Consider the following 17,415-nt stretch of genomic DNA (forward strand, 5'->3'; position numbering starts at 1 on the left):
GTACTCAGGTGGTCGTGTTGTTGGTTTACGCTCAAAATGGTTCTTGTGATACCGAAGTTCTCGCAACACATGCTTTAGTAATTGAAGTTGTCTGCCATTTTGGTGGCCCTAAATATATACTACGCATTTACCCTGTTGCAAAACTTAATTCAGATCAACTCAAGGAAATTCTGGTAGAAGCTCTAGTAGCGGTTAGCGATGCTGGTGGTACTATAATTTCTTGTGTAGGTGATAATTGCAACACAAACGTTGCAGTTTATGGTAAATTAGGTGGTCCTGGTAAAGCTTTCATAAATGCTATAAATTCTCATGCTTTCCTTGTTTTTGACTATGTTCATTCTTTCAAAAATGTAAGAAATAACTGGATAACCGTTCAGGATAAGGAACTTTCTTTCATAAAAGATGGAAAAACATATGTTGCACGATGGAAGGACATAGAAGCACTGTACGATGAAGACAGGAGAAACAGCATCCGTCTAACCAAGATCACATACACAGCTGTGTACCCAAAGCCTTTGCAGAGACAAAGCGTGCCTTTTGTTTGTCAAATCTTCAATGACAAAACTGTTGCTGCCCTTTCAACTCTAAAGGATAAACTTGGCATTAGCGAGGGCACCATCATTTTTGTTAAAGCTGATCACTGATTGGTTCCACATGATGAATGTGAAAGATCGGTATTCCGGTATTAACATGCGTGATGATTGTCGTCAACCATGGACCAATAATTGCACTACTTTCAAGAAACTTAATGAAACTTGTGATGTTATATCCTCTTGTGCATGGTCAGGTGGTCGAGGTCAGACGCAAAAGCTCACAAAGCAAACTGCAGAGGCATTGGTGCTGTCTACAAGAGCCAACATTGAGGCTGCAGAGTGGCTATTGACTCAGTACAAGTTCACCTATGTGCTACCTGGTGTGTTTGCTGATGAGGCCCTTGAAAAGTTCTTTGGCCAAGCCAGACAACGCAATGGGGGTAATTTCTACATTGACATTGTAGATATCAAGGCAGCTGCAGCAACCAAGAACCTCCATGCACTTTTGAAATACGAGTCTACGCCGCACCAGTCTAATGATGTGCCTTGTACCTCTAACATTTGCATTGATGATTATCACTTTGACATCACTATTGCTGACACTGAAGACCTAGTTCAATCTAATGACAGTATCAAACATAAAATTATTTTTCTAGCTGGATATCTGGAACACAAATTTCGAGGTAATATTTTGAGTGTCGAAACTGAAGATAACGATGACCATCATATTAATTCAGAGTTTCTCACAAACTTAAGCAGAGGTGGACTAACTGTACCTCTACTCTCAACAGTGCATTTTGTACACTAAGCCTATAAACTTTTTGATGAGTGCAACTTGCATTGCTGCCGAGCTCATCTCAGCCAAACTTTATCTTGTATCGATAGTCCAATGGTTGCAATTCAAGGAGCATGCCTTACTCTGTCAAACATTTTTTTGAAAGCATTTGTGCTAGACAACAGTGATAAAGAAAGACACCTTGGCTGCTTGAGAAGAAAAGAAAAACTATCTGCTAAAAACTAAACATGTACCTAATGTTATTTATATTATGGAATGTTTTTTCAATGATTTTGTTTCTAGAATAACTATATTGTTTGCCTTAGACATGTTCCTGTTGTTTCTCCAGGCTTAACTGTTTATATATGGATTTTAATTCATTGACAGGGTAACTTAAGGTGTGTTTCCATTGCTTTAATTGAGAGAATATACAATATTCTGTATGATTTTGTTTTTTTTATGAGATTTGACCTTTAAATGACCTAGATTTGACCTTTAAATGACCTTCAGATATGACATCGTAGGAGGTTAAAAGTATGACAAATGAACTCTTCGCCCTTCAAAACCCCTTAAGACACCAGAATGAAGGTTCTATCATGTATTTGACACAAATTGTGGGTGGGACCCAAGTTCCAACTTGGGACCCAAGTTCCAGATACCGAGCATAGAGGATACCAGTCCTTCTATTTAAGGGGTCTATGTCCAGCAAGCAGGGCTGGTTACGCGAATGTGAGCCAGGGCTGGCCAGAGTCGAGTGCTCGAGTATCATCCGACGTAAACTTGCGCAGTTCTCCCGATGTGCTGCGGTCTTCAAGGCTGAAAATTTGTGAAGAGAAGAAGACTGAACAAGGGACTGTGACTCCAAGTGCTCAGACCCTCGAGTCCAAAGCACTGGGTTGGGAACCTGTCTGAGCACTCGAAACACAACTGGCAGTAAGTGTCAATACACCTGCATGTTTTATCACTTTTTCTCTCTCTGTTCCTAACCAGACCGGGGAGTGGACTCACCAGTACTGGTTTGGGGTATTTGTGTGTGGAATCTCGAGCGCTAAGAGTGACCCAACTCTATCAGGCATCCGACACTCACTTATCTCGTACAGAACGATCAACGGGAGTGGTCTCTTCTTGAGTGTCCGAAGAAACTCAGGAAGAGATAGGCAGAATACTAGTCTTAGAAGCAGTTTGAAGTATGCAGGCCTTGATAGCTCATTCACTCGAGGCTTCCAAGACAGGACCCCAGTGGGGTGAACGAAAGATCCCACTGCTTCCCCTGTGGAGGGAGGCAGCCACTTAGAAGACCTGTGGGAGGTCATCTGAGGGGGTGGGGGAGGCAGCCTTCTTCTTCTTTGGCTGGCGAGCCTTAGAAGGAGAGGAGGCAGCACACGACAAAGTTGAAAGTGAAGATGAAGACAACGACAATGACGACACCTTACAACTCTTCTCTGATTTCATTTTATACATCTTCAGGAAGGCAGTCAGGTCTCCCATCTAGGAGGGAGCAGCAGGTACCACAGGAGCAGCCAGTGCAGCTGGGGCAACAGGAGCAGCAGGAACACCAGACACAGCAGGAGCAACAGGAATCGTGACAACGAATGGCAGGGTCACTGCATACTGGGATGCAGGAGCATGAATGGCAGTCTGGTCCACCACAGCTTGGGTCATCAAGGTTGGGAAATGAATCGACACTGATGTGGGGTCCTTAGCAAATGCCATCAAGGTTACCATAGTTGTGGTGGCAGTAGCAACAGCAAAAGTGACTACTGGAAACTACAATGCCCTCAGGTGAGGCACGATACCCTGCCCCTGAGAGTCCCAAGGAGATCCATGCTTCCAGGAGCTTGGCCACCTCGCAGTGCTCAGCCGCCAAACCTGAAGAAGAAAAAAGTTGGTTGAGTGGAGGGAGACTCCTCTCACTCTGAGGGGAAAAATGTCCCCCTCAGAGAGATTGGAAGCCCCTGAGAAGAAATCGTCTCGATTGCCCACTGCCCCATGACCTTCTTCACCCAACAAAGCAAGTGAAGATGAAGAGGGAGCGATCCCTCCTGAAGGAGAGAAAGCCGAGATGGGACGTACTACAGGAGGGAGAAACAAGGAAAAAGGGTTAGTAAACAAGGGTGTAGTTGGAGTATTTAACCTTACGATAACCCCTTAGCAGCTTTCCTCAAGTACCGCTTCCTTCCTGTAAACTTCAACCACTGCATAGGTGACCAAGAATGACACTGAGCTCAAGTGGATTCAGGGTCACAGTCATGCCCCCTCACAACTGGTGCAGAGGACAAGAGGGTCAACAACAATAAATGATCGGAACTGTGTGCAACCTCTGGCGTCAACATCAGGGAACATGCTGGGTGACGGTCTTCCGTGCAGGTTAGACAATTTGTGGGTTTCCATGTTACAAAAGAAATATCAAAGACACAAGCAGATACAAAGAGCAAAGAAAACCAAGAAAGATCCCACCATCAAAAAAGCACAACAGCAATCATGGCAGAGAACTAGTACTGGCAGTCCCCGGTTTACTAGGATTCAGCTTACAATGTTCCGAGGTTACGACACTTTTCAATTACATATATTTATCAGAAATTAATTCTAGGTTTGTGATGTATGTTCCAGGGTTACGACGCCAATCCGACTGGAAAGAATACGACTCCAGAAAGACAAAATACTGTATATATTTGAGTAATATTCGACTGCTTGTAATGCTCAACCCCATTTTTTTATGATATTAGCATTTTAGCATATATCCCTATAATGTTGAGCTTTGATTCTGGTAATAAGCCTAGGCTATGGTATGTCACTACTGTAGCCTAGTTTAAGATTCTGAAATCTAAAACTAAGAAGCTAAAAGCTCAGAATATGCCTATACAATGTATAAAAAATCAGTATGCTATACTCATTTCAAATAATTATTAAATATTATTATGTAATTATAACTATATCACTATAGTTTTTATAACTATAAGAAACTATAATTATCATTATAATATAATAAACAAAAGAAAAAAAAGGCTTCCAACCTCCTTTGTTTACAATCATTTTATCAACACTACCACTTTTAACTAGCACATAATGATATAGTAATCATACATTTCTATTTCATACATTTCTATTCTTTCTAATCAACAACTGAAACTAGTATAACAACCATTCATTTCTATTCTTTAAATTATCTTTACCCCATGGAGATACCAGCAGCTATAATGAAACATGATGACACTATAACAGACGACAAATTGTAGAAAATAATATTTGCTAGCTCTGATGAGAGCAGTCTTTAATGTAATTAAAGTAATTTTCTATTTTATATTTAATTCACAAATATTTTTTTTATTAAATGTATTGCATGAATAAGTTTTTCAATTTACAGCATCATTTTACCAAGAGAATAAAAAAACTACACGATTCTTTGTAAACCGTAAACGAAGAAAAATCATCTGATGAAATACAAATGGCCGCTAATACATACTTTGTTTACATTCGGGAAATGTAGGTTGCATTTATTATATCTTAGAACAGCCATAAATGTAGAAAAAACATAACAATAATAAGATTGTCAGATAAATAAAACAACGCTTATATTTATGGTCTTTATTATGCAAAAATAAAAGTTTGTTGATGTCTGTGGAAAGAAATGCTATTTTGTTGCCTTTTGTTGTCAGAAAATTCAAAGAATTTGGTAGGCTTAGCCTAGTCCCTAAAGATCACACTTTTCCAATATAAAAACAACATAATAATAAAAGATTCTCAGATAAGTTAAACAACATTTGTATTTATTGTCTGTTGACAGGAAAACCAAAACCTAAGCTGAGCCTAGTGCCAAACTCTTGCACTTTTCCACAACTATACCACATGTAATGTTCAAACTCAAAATTTTATGCCATAAAATTGGTCTTTAAATATCAAAACTTACTAGAGTATATATGGTAATCAATAGTAGTTTTTCTTTTTTTATGAAAAATACAATAAAAATGCTGTTTACATAGTTTTCATTATCCACTCAAAGCATTAAAAGTAAGGTTTTTTTAGGATTTTTGACGATTTTCCGGCTTACGGCGCTTCCCAAGAACGGGATCCCCGTTGTAAACCAGGGTACTGCCTGTACACACATCTCCATAGCACAACAGCCAAAAGTGTATGGAATGTTTCCACCCGGGCAGGTGGGACCCCTACCAACTGGGCAGTAGTTAACTGCCTAACCACCTTGTTTGTAAGTTTTACGGCCGTTTCCAGCTGCGCTGAAAGTAATTCCTTATGTAAAGGACCAATGGTTTGTATATCATGTAGGAACAACCACAAAACAGCTGCCATTCCTGGCCTAGTTGCTTTATCCTCAATTTGAAATTTTATTAATTATTCTATGGAACTGAATGTTTTGCTACATTTTAGCTAGAACCATAGAGAAGAAAGTTGAGCCTAGAGACAAAGATCAGGGGATATAGGAAGAGGGGCAGGTGGATTGTGAATAGATACAAGTATGTAGGGCTGTTCCAGAGTTCCATCAGGAATACTCCTCAACTAAGCCAAGACTTAACACAATATTCCTTGTTCCTATCTACTCCTCTCTTATTTCAGTGCTTAATATATGCTTTCAAAACATTAATAGGAAATTATCAGAATCACACACTTTATCATAAGATGTCAAGCATTTCTTGTTACATCACACTTGGTTGGTCAAAGAAAAATAGTTCCCTGAGTGATCATTTTATGAAAAAATAATCTAGCTTCAGATATTGTCTTACCATATGATGAAGACTCTAGACAAAACTAAGACAGAACTACAGTAGTATACCAAATTCAAAGAAATACAGTCAAAATCTTTTTTATGGTGTCTTGATGGCAGTATAAACAAATTGGTGACAAAAAACTGACTGAGATATGGAAAACTGAATCATTCTATCATTACCTACTGGAAGAAATGTATATAGAAGACAAGGAAGCCAATAATCAAAGTACATCCCCTCTTTACTTTACATTTTCTCAACTGGCAAAGAAGCCATAGCTAAAAAATATAAACTACCATACTTGTTATAAATAATATGGGGACACATAATCCAAGTGAATAAGATACGCTCCTGAAGATAACAGAAGGACACAACTCAACACATGCCTTCTGCCTTCTTTGTAAATTGCTATTATTACAAGAGCACTTGGGATATCAACAGCTATAATTATTCAAAGTACTATACTGACTTTATCCAAAAACATTGTAGAAGGTCAATCTGCACTGGAAGTTGAATCAACAGGTGATGTTTCTGACACTGAAGAATGCTAACATGGAAGAAATCTTGTGAAGACTCGTCTCAGATAATACTAGTATGCACTGTATACCATTCTAGACAGAACAGCGTAAGTCAAATTTCAGGTTTGTGCATTGTAACACTTCACTTCATGCTTGGTGGAAGCTAATCTCAAATATTTTATCTGGTATATTTTCTTACCAGAATGTGCATCAGTTATAGCCATTGTATCTGTTTTATTGACGAAAGACATGGATGTTGAAGGAAAACCCGCTCATAAAATTGTTTTTGGTGTAGCAAAATGACCATCTAGACCAATATCCAATATTAAGAAGGCTGGCTCAAATGAGTCTTTATCCTTCAACTTCCACCTTTACTGATTTTTTTACCAATTATTCCTCATCCCTTTTCATCACATGTTGAAACCATCTCAATCTCTGAGACTTCAGTCTTTTTTCCAGATCTTGAGACTATACTACTCTCCATGAATTCTGCACAACCATTTTTAATTTTATTAACTGGAAAATTTATATGCAAGATTCCAAACTTTCATAGTCATCCTCCAGAATTTTGATCACCTTTCTATTAAAATTACAAACGATAAATAAAACAGATTCCCAAGCAATCTCCTTAAAGAGGCCATCCCAGGAAGCATTCTTATAGGAGCACTACTATCATGTACTATATGCACATAATCCCCGATGTCTGAAAAGGTTAGGTTATGACCATCGGTAATTACCCATCATATTACATATATAAAATTGGATTTCAAATATTCATTTGCTTTTAAATGCACAAGTTCCTTTTTATTAATGCATTACCTTTTATATTCAATTTACAATATTAATCTCATAACTTTCAGTTGTTATAAATGTTGAAGGGCATAAGGTGAGTACTTAAAAGTCTCAAGTCTGGGACAGTCGTCTGTAACATGATTTTCAAACAGAAAATACTCACATATAGGAATGCATCAAAACCACAGCTATAGACGTTATACCCTTTCTCAAAACTCTCTGTAAATCTACACGAAGCTGCTCTTCATTTAGAGGCTGAGTAATCAATACTTCTTCCCCAGTTGTGCCTGTATCAATATGCCAGTGATTATTCAATGCTTCACTGGAGGAGACATCTTGTCTTGGAATTACTTTTTCATGTACCTCCACCACATCTTCATACAGTACATCAGGACACCTAATTTCCTATCAGACAACATAAATATATAAACGTAAGAGAAATATCAATGTGACTAGTAAAATAAAAAAGGGGATTCATAAACAGGAATACTGAAATTTTCACACTAATTTCATGATTCTACACTCAACCACTATTATACTGTAAAATAGCTTAATCTACTAGTAGGGAGTGGCATACATGTATCTGGAATTATCTTTAAAATGACCAAGGTCCATTAAAAAAAAAAGGAGTTTGCATACAACTATAGCAAAATATAACAAATACTGAAGATAATTTGTATTTGCCATAGATAAAAACCAGAGCCTTTTACATTTCAAAGAACTTCCCGGCATGAGCTGGAAATGGCAGCTGAAGCTTGATAATAAGGATGCAGGAAGGTGAGTGGAAGAGCACTACCCAATTACTTATCAGTAAATTGCTACTTTTCCTTAGGCTTCAGGGGCTGTGTGGGGTGGCTAATAAGGTGGGATCATGATATAAGGTTTGATTTGTATAACTGGGTTTGTGGCTACAAAATTACAAACCATCTCCTTTTATGAAGGAGACTATGCCTGAGGTAAGCTTGTCTCACAGAACTGACTGGCACAGTTCTAAAAGTTAAGGAATACGTAAGATTGTGAACATCTTCCTACTGCGCAAAAGGCTTGAGGGAGAGTCAAAACTAACCAGAACTGTCAGATTCCTGGTCAAGTGCATAAGTAGGGGGGAGGGGAGAAATAAAACTTGAAAAGAGTAAAAACAAAATTTTTTGTTTACATTTTTTCACTTTCTATTGCTTCCTAAACTACAAAAAATGGCTAAAGATTGGGTAACAAGGCAATTTAACACTGAAAAAATCTTTGTGTGAAAAATAAAAACTACGGAAAGTAAGAAAAACTAGTGGTATCTCAACATCACCCACTTGAGATTATGAATGTTTTGGATACATAACTACATTGATATCATTAGAATTTCAATATTAAACATTTGAACATTGAAATTTTCAATTATCAAACAATTTTACTGTTATTTTTCAATCATACCTTGAAACCATGAGGTACCAGAGTCAATTACTTCAATTTCAATACATTTGAACAGGAAGAGAGGTATGAAAATTGTTTGATTGGCAGCAGTTCCTTAAAAGTATGTATGACACAGTGTGATACAATACATATACTATGTGCTCAGTATCAAACATGTTCAACTGAAACTTGTATCATACATGTATCAGATTCAGAGGTATGAAAACTGTATGATTAGGCAAAGTTTCTTAAAAGAATATACGTATGGCACAACGCATTTTCAGGATCAAACATGTTCAACTGGAATATGTATTATACTCATATCAATAAGCTCTGTTCCAGAACCAAAGTAGGTAAATGGGCAGAGCATGGCAGTGGGCAGTTGTTGTGCTTGGAGAGTGGATGGAAGGTTACAGTGCTCATTATAAGAGGTGATATTTGATATGGTGAAAGATATCACTATCCAAGTGATATTATGTGACGATTTACTAAAAATGTGGGTTTTATTCATAGTTTAAAAACATGCCATCTTTATTATAGTATATGGTTTTGATTTTGTGATAGACGATATATAGAGCATGCTATACGATAAAATATTGCCCATAACACATCGATTCCATGAATTTTCACCTTTTCACTTCATATATAATTAGTGAAACAACAACAAAAAATAAACCTTCAAGTACTATACATACAGCATAATTCCTCTAATCTAGGTCTTAAACAACATCTCAAGTCTATAGTAACTAAAAGTAAGGTTTTCAAAAATGGAGAAATTGAGTGAAAGGAAAAACTGAAAAAAAAAAAAACATATGAAAAAAAAAATTTTTTTGGAAAAAAAGTTTTCTTCATAATCATAGACAGGGTGGGCCTTTGGATAAGATTCAGTTTACCATGTTAAATTAAACTCTAGAAAAGGTCCAAGGAATCATATTCTTACAGTTAAGGGGGCCGGCCGGCTAATGCCATTTTTTAAGGACAGGACTTTGATATTCATACCACTTAATAAGGTGACTTGGGACATCTCCAAACTGCACATGATTTTCGCCTCTGACCTTCGGTTTTGTGATGCCAGGGCGATTTATCCCAAAAATAACCATTTTTTAAATTCTATCTCCTCCCTTGGTATTTAATATTAAGACCTAGGATTACTACCATATATAAACCTGATGTAGACCTCCAATCGAATGAGTTTTTTTTTTCTAAAAGTCATTTTTTTGCTAGATATGAATTTTTCAATATGGTAAAAAAATAAACCCTATAAATCAGGAGAAAAAAAAAAAAAAAAAAAAAAAAAAAAAAAAAAAAAAGACTAAACAAAAATCGGAAAAAAAGGCGTAATTTGATTGTTCTATAATGTCTTTCTGAGTTATATACCAAATTCCAATGTTATAGCTCTAAAACTAAGTGAGAAGATAGATTTTGAAGGTCAATAAGTATAGTTTTGAGATACAGGCGTTCAAAGTTTTCCTTCGTATTTCTATAAAGACAATGTTAATAAATAATGATTATTATGAATGTATATTTCTTTTTTGTGTATTAATAAACCAAAACTATTTTATTTATCATAATTTAATCATAAATGATGATCCCTTTGCTCATATATCGTAGCCTGGGGCACTGCGTAAGGCAAGATGGGGCACTCCTTCCTACACAAACTCTCTCTCTCTCCTTCACTAACTCGGCTTATTACAGCGAATATGGAATTTTTATTCTAAAATTAATATTAATAATACTTACCTGTATAATTTATCTAGCCCTAAATCCCCAAAAACCGCACCAAAATTTACCACATTGGCAACCCTGTTACCTCCTATTCTGTCCGCCAGTTGGCAACACTGTCGTTGACAGATACGAAAACCTTCCCTCAAATCAGTTGTGATAGGCAGATCGTGGGGTAGGATGGGTGGGACTAGATAAATTATACAGGTAAGTATTATTAATATTAATTTTAGAATAAAAATTCCATATTAATAAACATTACCTTAATATAATTTATCTAGCCCGATTAACCACATTGAAAAGGAGGAGGGAATCTGAATACAATTTCCCCTTCGGACAGAATAGGAGAAAACAAACAAAGAAATATATATCATAGGCAGTCAAAACTCAACCCAAGGTCAAAGATACTAACAACTCAAAGTCTCCTACCATAATGCCACCAAACTGCGGTAGCACAGGACAAGGAGTAAGTGCATAGTCAGTCCGTCTGTACTAAAGTCAGGTGACCGACCAGGTGACCAGTCAGACGAATTGCGGACAGCAAGGCTGCACCCTGAAGACTATCAAGCACTATTCTTTCCCTAAAGGATGATTGTCTGGACTGTCCGGGCGATTCAAAGCTAAGCAAACCTTGGGGGGTGTTATCAACGCAACGAACGACGTCGCCAGCAACGAATCGGCTCATGAGCAACTCCTAACTCGAGCTTTCTGGTGCCAAGAGAAAGGAGCGCGGAGCAAAAAGGCGATTCAGTCCCGAAGGACGAATGCCTGACAGTCCAACCTGGTCTCATGTTACACGATCATCGGGGGTGTGTATCAACACAACCGACTTCGTCAACAAGAAACTCAGGGCTACTAAATGTCGCCTGATCTCACACGAGTGTCTGACTCCGAGAAAACAGGTGAGACAAAAAGTAGATGGTGAGCGAGTCACCAGATGACAGCAGACGATCCATCGACTAATTCCCTGTCCAGGACAGTGGAAGAAGCAGGAGTCATCAGGACAAGCGAACCAGTGGCTAGTCCTAGGTCAGCATCGACTCTGGGAGAAGCGTAGTCGCCAGTGCCGACAACCCAGTGGCTGGAACCATTTCACACTGAAAATGGAAGCAGCATGAGTTGCCAAGCAGTCAGTCCTTGTCATCAACAACACCTAAATACCAAACTGCCTAATTCCCATTATAACTAGCTTCAAAAACTGCCATGGGTTATATACAAAAACAAAAAAAAAAAAATATATACAACAAAACAAAAATTAATGAATAATATATAGGTAGCAACCAAACGTAACACAGGAAGACTACCTAATTCTCCTGTCTGACGACCTGTCCTGCCATCACCAACGGGCCCAAAGAACGAAGGTCGCCTAGAACTAGAGAAATATCCCTCAAGTAAAAAGAGGCAAAAAACAGAATTAGAACGCCAAGTCGCCGCCTCAAGCACCTTGGCGACTGAGACGTTCTTCATAAAAGCTACGATGTAGCAAGCTGCTCTAATACTGTGTGCTCTCGGCGTCTGGTCTTCCCCAGCAGCCGAACACCAGTTTTAACGATCAGATCTCTGAGAAAAAAGGATACACCATTCTTTGAAATAGGTCTCTTGACATTTCGGGGTGAAACAAACAGATGACGGGGACGACCCTGAATGTCCTTCGTGCGGCGTAAATAACAAGAGAGCGCCCTAACAGGGCAAAGAACTAATTCCTCATTTAAATTACCAACAAAGTCGACCAGCGACTTCAGTACGAAAGACCTGGGAATGGGATTATCAGACGATTCAGTCTTTGCGACAAATTAAGGAAGGTATGACAAAATCATGTCTTGTCCAGATCTGGCAACCAGAAAAGAGAGTGCTTGCAGTTCACCCACCCTCTTGGCTGTAGCCAGTGAGACAAGGAAGAGTGTCTTAGAAGAGAGGTCCCTAAATTTGGCAGAATTCAGAGGCTCAAACGGAGGGAACCTTAAGGCTTGAAGGACTTTGTTAACGTCCCATGTCGGAGGCGAACACTGCGGCCTGGGTCGAGATAGGGAAAAAGATCGAAGTAAATCTCTAATGACATAAGATGAAGAGATCTCAGGGAGCCTTGCCTTAAAAACATAGGAAAGCATAGACCTATAACCCTTAATGCACGAAGGTGACAGGGCCCTGTCATGATGTAAATGAACTAAAAACTCCGCTACTTTCGGTAAGGAAGGTCTAGAAATTGAATGTCCTTGAGACTTACACCAACGTCTGTAAACCGACCATTTAGCCTGATAATTTACTCTGGTTGATTGCCGTCTGGCAAGAGCCAACTGTCGCGCCACTCTGGAGGAGAACCCTTCGTGCTTGGAGAACCTCCTGACAGTCTCCAGGCATGAAGATGAAGCATGTGGAGCCTCTGATGGAACCGATGAAAATGGGGTTGTTTGAGAAGATCTGGTCTCTCTGGCAGGCGAATGGGGGGTTCCACCAGTGCTTCCAGAAGGTCGGGAAACCACTCCTTCTGTGGCCAGAAGGGGGCGATCAAGGTGAGATCCAGACGCTTGGTTGCCCTCACTTTGTTGAGGACTGACCTTACCAGAGAGAACGGAGGAAAAGCATAGGCTTGAAGTCCCTCCCAGTCCTGCAAAAGAGAGTCTGTCCCGGCACTCTGAGGAGTCTGGTAAGGGGCGAAGAATATCTGGCACCGAAAATTCAGTGGGGTGGCAAACAGATCGACTGTGACAGGCCATTTCTTCCTGAGGCTGTCGAAGACTTCCTGGCAAAGTGTCCACTCCGACCTTGAACTTCGTTCGGTCTCGACAAGGCGTCTGCCTAAGACGTTGTGATGGCCCAGGATAAACTGAGGGACCAACGTAATCCCCGTCTTCTGCCCAACACAGGATTGATCGGGCTTCTTGAGTGAGAAGATCCGACTGTGTGCCGCCTTGGTTTCTCAAGTACGAGACTGCTGTGGTGTTGTCGACAAAGTCCATCGCGACAACCGACTCCAACAGTTGTTCCTGAAATGAAAGAAGGCCTAGGTACACTGCCCTCAGTTCCCTCCAATTTATTGACATGATCCTCTCCTCCTCTAACCAAAGGCCCGAAGCGGCTTCGGAGCCCAGGTGTGCGCCCCAACCTTGATCCGATGCGTCTGACCAAAACATTAGGTCCGGAGGAACCGAAAGAAGAGATGTCCCTGACTTGAAAGGGCGGGTGACTTGCTCCACCAACGGAGATCCTTCCGACATTGTGGAGAAGAGGCGACTATCGTGTCCTCGGACACGAAATCCCATGACTGGCGAAGTGTCGACTGAAGGGACCTCATTCTGAGACGACCTCCGGGAACCAGTTGGATGAGGGATGACAAATGGCCCAGGAGAGACCTCCAAAGAGAAACTGGCTGCGCTACGGAGGACAAAAATTCTCGATCAGTACGTCAGAAGCTGTCTATCCGTTTCTGAGCGGGAGAAGCCCCTCAAAATCTGGGAATTCAAAACAATCCCCAGATAAGTCATGATCTGGCAAGGGATTAGATTGGACTTGTCGAAGTTGACACGAATGCCCAACTCGACACAAAGAGACAGAACTATCTCCCTCGACCGGAGACATTTTTCTAGAGATTCGGCCTGGACTAGCCAATCGTCCAGATACCGAAGTATCCTTACATTTAACTGATGCAGAATAGCTGAAACAGGAGCCATCACCTGAGAAAAGACCTGTGGAGCAGTGGTGAGGCCGAAACAAAGGGTCTTGAACTGGAAAACTCCCGAGTCCGTGAAAAACCGAAGGTAAGGTCTGCTTCTTGGATGGATGGGGATTTGCAGATAAGCATCCTGCAGATCGATGGAAATCATCCAGTCCACCCCCCTCCTGACGGATGAAAGAACAGTCTGGACCGTCTCCATCCTGAACTTGACTTTAGAATGAACTTGTTCAAAACCGAAAGATCTATGATGGGGCGCCAGGCACCCGAGGCCTTTAGAACTACAAACATCCGAGAGTAAAACCCGGGAGGAGGAGCTCGCTCTATGGCATCCTTCTCCAAGAGGGCTGAAAGCTCCTTCTCCAAGGCTTGACCCCTGATTGAGTGAGGGGAATAACTGCTGAACTCGAGAGGACGATTGGAAAGTGGAGGTCTGGAAACAAAAGGGATCTCGTAACCTTCCTTCAGGACCTCCACCACCCAAGCATCCACCGCTCTCCCCTGCCAAGCTGACCAATGGCGGGAGAGACAAGCTCCTACTGCGGTCTCCAGGCGAGGTGATGACTCCTACTTCCGAAAATTCTTACGCAGAGACAAGGAAGAAGAAGAAGAAGAAGAAGAAGGTCCTCCTGGAGGTTGAGCTCTTTCTCTGCCCTTAGAGCCACGCCAAGAACCTCTCCCGCGTTTCAAAGGGTGAGCACCAGAGGATGAAGAAGAGGCACCAGCAACCTGAGATGTACTCTGGAAAAAAAGAGCCAGAAGGAGGTTGTTGGGCTGGAGCAGAAGGTACAGATCTGGTCCTAAACTTACCGCTTTACTCCTTGAAGGAACGGGAGGAAGACCAGAGGAAAAAGCTCTTGATAAGGCCCAGTGAGCTTGGGAAGAGGCATCACCTTGATGTTCCTTCAAAACCTCAGAAAGCACAGAAATATCGAAAAGGAAATCGCCAAAAGGAGAAGAGGACAACAGACGGGTTCTCTGAATCTCCGATACAGAGGAGGGTAACTGCGACAAATACAGGTTACGCCTTAGAGAAACAAGAAAGGCCTGCATTGAAGCAGCAAGCTCATTCTGATGTACAGAAGCGATTGAAATGGATGAGCAGAATTTCTCAAAAGAGGAGCATCAGGAGGAACAAACCCGGAGTCCTTGATACATTAAAAGCCCTCCGAGGACCCACATATTGAAGGATTGAGCTTCTTGTAAGGAGCTCATAACAGACTCCATAGCAATAAAATCTTCAATTGAGACAGAGACCGAAGCCTTAGAAGGCAAGGGTTGACTTGAAAGTCGGACAAAATCAGGATTTGGCTTGGGGGGTCGAGAGAATGAAGAATCATCCGCCACCTGGTAAACTCCTCTCCGGTGTCGTAGAAGAGAAGAGAGCTTCCTCTTCCCTTCCCCGATCACCTTCGAAGTTTAGCGGCAACGTCCGCCCTCACTCTCGCGAACCTCTGGGCAAAGGGAAAACGTAAAAATTCCCGTGACCGGGAAGGACCATCAAGAAAAATCCCTTCTGTAATACAACGAGGCGGAGGCTGCTTCTGCTCTTTAGGCCTCGCCTGAGGAAGAAAACTCAAAATTAAATAAAAAGTTTCTTGAATTCTACATCATGACATCCATTCGAGGAAACATCAATATCAAACAAATCCGCGTCATCATCACCATCATCGTCAGATCCTAACTTAGAAAAATTCCCTGAAGTAAAATCCTGACGACTAGCTATCTTAGGTCTGACACTAATATCCCTCCCCCCTTCTCCTAAATAAGCGCCCTTTGGCACTGTTATGGGACTAACAGGGGACACGTTGGGTAAAGATTCGTTAGGCACCTGCCCGGACCGGATCCCCCCTAGGCCTTCGCCACGACGGGGTTCACAAGCCGGGGTATCTGTCGCACGGTTACCCATGGTGCTGTCGACAGGTACCTGACGAGGAGCTGAAAATGAATCTAAAAGTGTGTTAGACATTCTAGTAAAGGCTTCTTGAAAATTCTCTGACAGATTGTTAAACTTAGCTGAAATATCTCTATCTAGACTAAGCTGTAATTTCTTAAAATTCTGTTTCCAGGTAGTTTCCATTGCCAAAATCTTTGAATCCACATCAGAAATAACTTCACTAATTACCGGTTGTACAGGGGGCAAAGCATCAATTAATTCGGAATCGGAGTCGTACGATACCGAAACTGAAGAGCCAGAACCATGAGCTCCCAAGTCAAAGAATTCGTTAGATACAGTTCTAGCAATCGATTTTTTCTTTTTCCTTAACCGATCTTTTACGCTGCAAGATTGTTTGGCGTTTCATATAAGCAGTCATATCCTCGTCAGCCCTTTACATACGTCACAACGAGAAGTCAAGTCACAAACCTGTCCACGACAAGAGCTACAAATGTCATGGGGTTCATACTCCCTGCTACTCATCCTTGTCCCACAAACCGGGCAGTTCTTGATGTTGCTGGCAGAAGGAAGCATCGTAATTTCTTGGTAATCCATTGTAGAATTGGACAGGTCAGTAGTTCCGGGTCGTGCAAAAGTTCGTAATTTAAGATAAGAATCACAACAGAAATCAAAGTTAATTCACTATTTCGTGATGTAATGCGTGAGTGGTAATTCATATAAAGTCTCATTTAACAAATAATGAAAGCTTTAAAGGCACAAAAATGTTTAAGGAAATTTATAAAGAGCGGCCGTGATGTAAACAACACGGGCGGTCGTTAACAACTGATTTGAGGGAAGGTTTTCATATCTGTCAACGACAGTGTTGCCAACTGGCGGACAGAATAGGAGGTAACAGGGTTGCCAATGTGGTAAATTTTGGTGCGGTTTTTGGGGATTTAGGGCTAGATAAATTATATTAAGGTAATGTTTATTAATTTTCTTCTGTATGTTACCAAGATGTTTTCCTTGTATTTTCCTCTTTGGCATGATGAAATTCTTGCCGAAACAAAGATAAATGCAAGAGAATGTCAGAGGTGAAACTCGAAGGTGTACTCTCTTTTTACAAAGACAATTTAATTAATCATGATTATTATGAATTTCATATTCCATTTTGGGTATTAAAAAACCAAAACTATGTTATTTAACATAAATGAAGATCTCTTTGCTCAAAGATCGTAGCCTTGGGCACAGTGTGACGTGTGCTGTCAGGCAAGACGGGGGCGTTACTACGCATCCCTCCCCTCTCTCTTCACTAACTATGCGCATATTATGATATTCTGTAATACGTAATACTTGAGCGATTTTTCTTCGTCTGTATGTTAGCGAGATATTTTCCTAGTCTTTTCCTCA

The 17,415-nt window shown here is 40.6% G+C and overlaps 1 protein-coding gene across 1 annotated transcript in view; it reads right to left on the reverse strand.

Moving 5' to 3' along the window:
• Positions 1-4,878: 4,878 nt before the first annotated feature.
• The window catches only part of LOC135220988 (5-oxoprolinase-like), a 44,103-nt gene continuing 31,566 nt past the window's right edge, over positions 4,879-17,415 (reverse strand). The window contains exon 3 of the mRNA XM_064258692.1: positions 4,879-7,741. Within this exon, the coding sequence (XP_064114762.1) occupies positions 7,496-7,741 (246 nt within the window). The 3' untranslated portion in view covers positions 4,879-7,495. The remainder of the gene's footprint in view (positions 7,742-17,415) is intronic.

The sequence above is a fragment of the Macrobrachium nipponense genome, chromosome 2 (genome assembly GCF_015104395.2).
Source record: "Macrobrachium nipponense isolate FS-2020 chromosome 2, ASM1510439v2, whole genome shotgun sequence".
Lineage (NCBI taxonomy): Eukaryota > Metazoa > Arthropoda > Malacostraca > Decapoda > Palaemonidae > Macrobrachium > Macrobrachium nipponense.